The 3,299-nt window shown below is 40.9% G+C and overlaps 1 protein-coding gene across 1 annotated transcript in view; it reads right to left on the bottom strand.

Moving 5' to 3' along the window:
• Positions 1–2,409, bottom strand: part of CNKSR3 (CNKSR family member 3) — a 33,619-nt gene extending 31,210 nt beyond the window's left edge. Inside the window, exon 1 of the mRNA XM_026844549.1 lies at positions 2,310–2,409. Coding sequence (XP_026700350.1) covers positions 2,310–2,409 — 100 coding nt within the window. The remainder of the gene's footprint in view (positions 1–2,309) is intronic.
• Between the last annotated feature and the right edge of the window lie 890 nt (positions 2,410–3,299).

Genomic DNA, 3,299 nt, shown 5'->3' with positions numbered 1-3,299 from the left:
GGGAGCAGCAGGGAAGAAGGGAGACTAATCTAGTCTACTTGTATTGTGAAAACCCCTCCGAGGAACTGCAGTGTAACTTGAACAAAACTCCCTCCCAAATTTTGGCAGGTGTAGAGATGTGCAATAGATCCTAAGAACCGTCTAGACTTTTCTGTCTAAAGTAACCTACCACCACCACGAAAAGCACCCCAGAAGACATCTGATACCTTGCATTCATGCAAAAACATTAGGACAGGGCTTACACTTACAGATTTGCACTGATCCCAATCTCAGTCTGTTTCCCAGATTAAGAACATTATTTTGAGCAAGAATTGAGGGGAGAAAAAACAACTTTGAGGGGGTTAAGGGGAAGACCTGGAACTAAGCCATTAACTATCAGTTTACTATTCAGAGAGAATTAACACTTCTACTGTTGATAGATGTCAGCTATTCAGCAACAACATATCTGACTCCCAAGCTACTAGAGATGTGTGTTTTATAAGTAGAGTCATTAAGTAGTCCTATGGTTTTTTGCTCAACTTCTGTGCTGGACATTACCAAATAATTTACCTACCATAAAGCAATAAAAACAGTTAACTAATGTATTACAGACACAGGTCCAAAACCAGCTGACTCACCACCTCTTCTTTCCTCACACCATGCCACTTTTTCTCCCTCTCTTCTCTTGTGAGAGCACAAGGGACAGGTAAGATAGACAGGGCAAGCAACTGAGGAAAGAAAAGGGATGGTAAACTGAAAGGTGACAGGGATCATTTTCCATTAGTTCAGGAACTTGCACAGATTCTCAGGATAGCTCATAAAATGTTAAAGCTGCCATGAGGAAGCGGGTGGAGTACAAGCCACTTGAACAGAGGAAGAACACATAAGTACAAGACCTCCTTCACACAGCACTGCCATAGGGATCATTGCTCACTGTCTCAAGGAAATACAGCCTTGTTATTATGAACATGTACTCATCTCTTCTCTGTTGGGTGACTAACAAACTAACAGCGTCTGGTGTCTCAGGGTAGCACCAAGTTCAACTACAACCCTCAGCCCATCAAGGGGGCTCCCTTAGACCTTGGATAGCTGGCTAGGCAGGACCACCAATATCTTCTTTGCGTCGTTACCTTCACACATTCAAATGTTCTAAGAATACAACCTTCCCACCTAAAAAAGTCACTCTTATTTTGGTCTTCCCCTTCAGGATCTATTCAGTTGCCACTTTTAGTTTCCAAAGACTCCCTGCACACACCAACTTCAGTCGATCCTCCCAAGCTTTGAAAGATCATCAATTCCAGGAGGACTGTTGACATACCCCACGGTACATGCCATTATACAGTCCACATCGTTTTATAACTGTTATTATGATAGCTGCCTCATTTCCTCCATGTATTTCCAGGATGGAAAGAAATTAAGAAAAGGCAGAAGGGAATCAAGACAGCAAACAAACATTAGAAAGAGAAAAGAGTTATTTCCTAAATGGGTGAACCAGCACCTGAAAAGGCAAATGAAAGCAAGTAAAAATGGTCTGCAAGACAGCTGTGAAAAGCTGAAGCAGCACAATAGGACAGGTACAGGGTGAAAAGGAACAAACTGAAAAGTTCTAGAAGAAGGAAAACAAATGCAGTTTTCTTTAATATAGAACATACTGGGAAGGTTCCAGTGTAACACCACAGATGCCATTCTGCATTATTTCAGAGACAGGGATTACTTTAATGGAAGAGTTCAAGGTCCTTTAAAAGGATAAAAATTAAATCTAGAGCAGACAGTGGAAACTTAATTCAGTAATAATTTGAGCCTAGGTAGAACTGACTTTCTAGGGCCCACATACCTGATGATTTCTTAGCTATCGTGATTGTTTACCTTTGCATAAATTTTCAAAGCAAAACTTTAGTTTTATCAGTTGGTGTGAGCCACTTATAGGGTCCAGAAAAGAGCTCAAAGGCCTTAGCTCGCCAACAAAAAATAAAAGCCTTCAAGAGATCTTTGAATTACTGTCCAGTGTACAAAGGTAAAAAAACCCTTTCCTTGTTCCATTTTTTTAAGTAGTTTCACAATCACTCATAACACTGCCACCTTCTGAAGCATCAATTACTTCTGAAACAAAAAAAAACACCACAAAATAGAACTGAACAAGAGCTGCTTATGGTCAGCATCACAAAATGTCTCCTGCATAAACCAGCTTGTTTATAAAAGAAGTTCTCCTTGTGTATTCAATTTTAAGCAACTCTTTCACATTTCTGCTTAATCATCTGCATCCTAACCAAGCAGGCACAGTCTGTGGCCTCACCAGGCATTAGGTCTGGCTTTGCTGAGGACAGGCTTACCTAGAACAGCCAGAACGGTACAGACATTTCTTGTCTGTCCCCATCTTCCTGCAGGGTGGAACTGCTGGTCTCTGTCTGCCAGCAGGGATGCAAAGGACATCTCTCTGTTGAAGGTCACAGCAGGACAGAAGGAAAGGGCAAAGCCTTCAACTTTGATAATGAGTGCTTTACAGTCCCCCTCTGACTGACAGTTGCACAGAAAGCCTTTTGCAACATGTTCCTATTTTCAGTATTTCCAACCAACATATTTAGCCTGGAAAAACAGACTACATACACATACATTCACACTACCTCAAAATAAATCCACTCATTCCATTTAAAATCCATCTATAAATCCTTCAGTGTCTTTTTAATGAAAAACTAAAACCTTTGCCTTGTAATAAAAGAACTGGTGGGTAGAATTGGGTTGTAAACCACCCTGACCAGAAGAGCTATGGAGACTGTGCTTAACCTTTAGTCACTCCATATAGATGCAATCTCAGATTGACAGGCCCTCTGCTGTGCTACACTTTTTAGCAGTCCTTCCTACAAAGCCGTTGATTGAGACCATTCCACCAGTACCCATTATCATGCTCCAGACTAACTTTGAGGACGACTATAAGCTTCACCACTTCACAGGGTAAATTATGACGTATGTTAAGGAAAAGTCTTTTCTGACTCTTTTGTTTCATAGAGTCAAATCTTGAGAATTATTTTGTCAATAGCTTTTGTCCACACTTTCACTGAACCCTTACAAGAACTCCAGCAGGTTTGCAAAGCAAGACACCTCTCTACAGAAGCCAGAAAAAAACAGATTTCCCTCACAAAATATTTTCAGGAAACTAAGCAGACATGGAATCAAAGTGGAGTCTTTACAGAGAAAGAGATTGTAGGGAGGAGAAGGACATGATAAAGCCCTGTAAAGCAGAAGTGGCACAGAAAAACAGGAAGAGCACTGATAATGCATCTTCTTTTCCAATACAGGAACTAGGGAGTGCCAATGAAGCTAGC

The sequence above is a fragment of the Athene cunicularia genome, assembly GCF_003259725.1.
Source record: "Athene cunicularia isolate RWA chromosome 3 unlocalized genomic scaffold, athCun1 chr3_part1, whole genome shotgun sequence".
Classification (NCBI taxonomy): Eukaryota; Metazoa; Chordata; class Aves; order Strigiformes; family Strigidae; genus Athene; species Athene cunicularia.
This window is presented reverse-complemented; position numbering and strand designations above follow the sequence as displayed.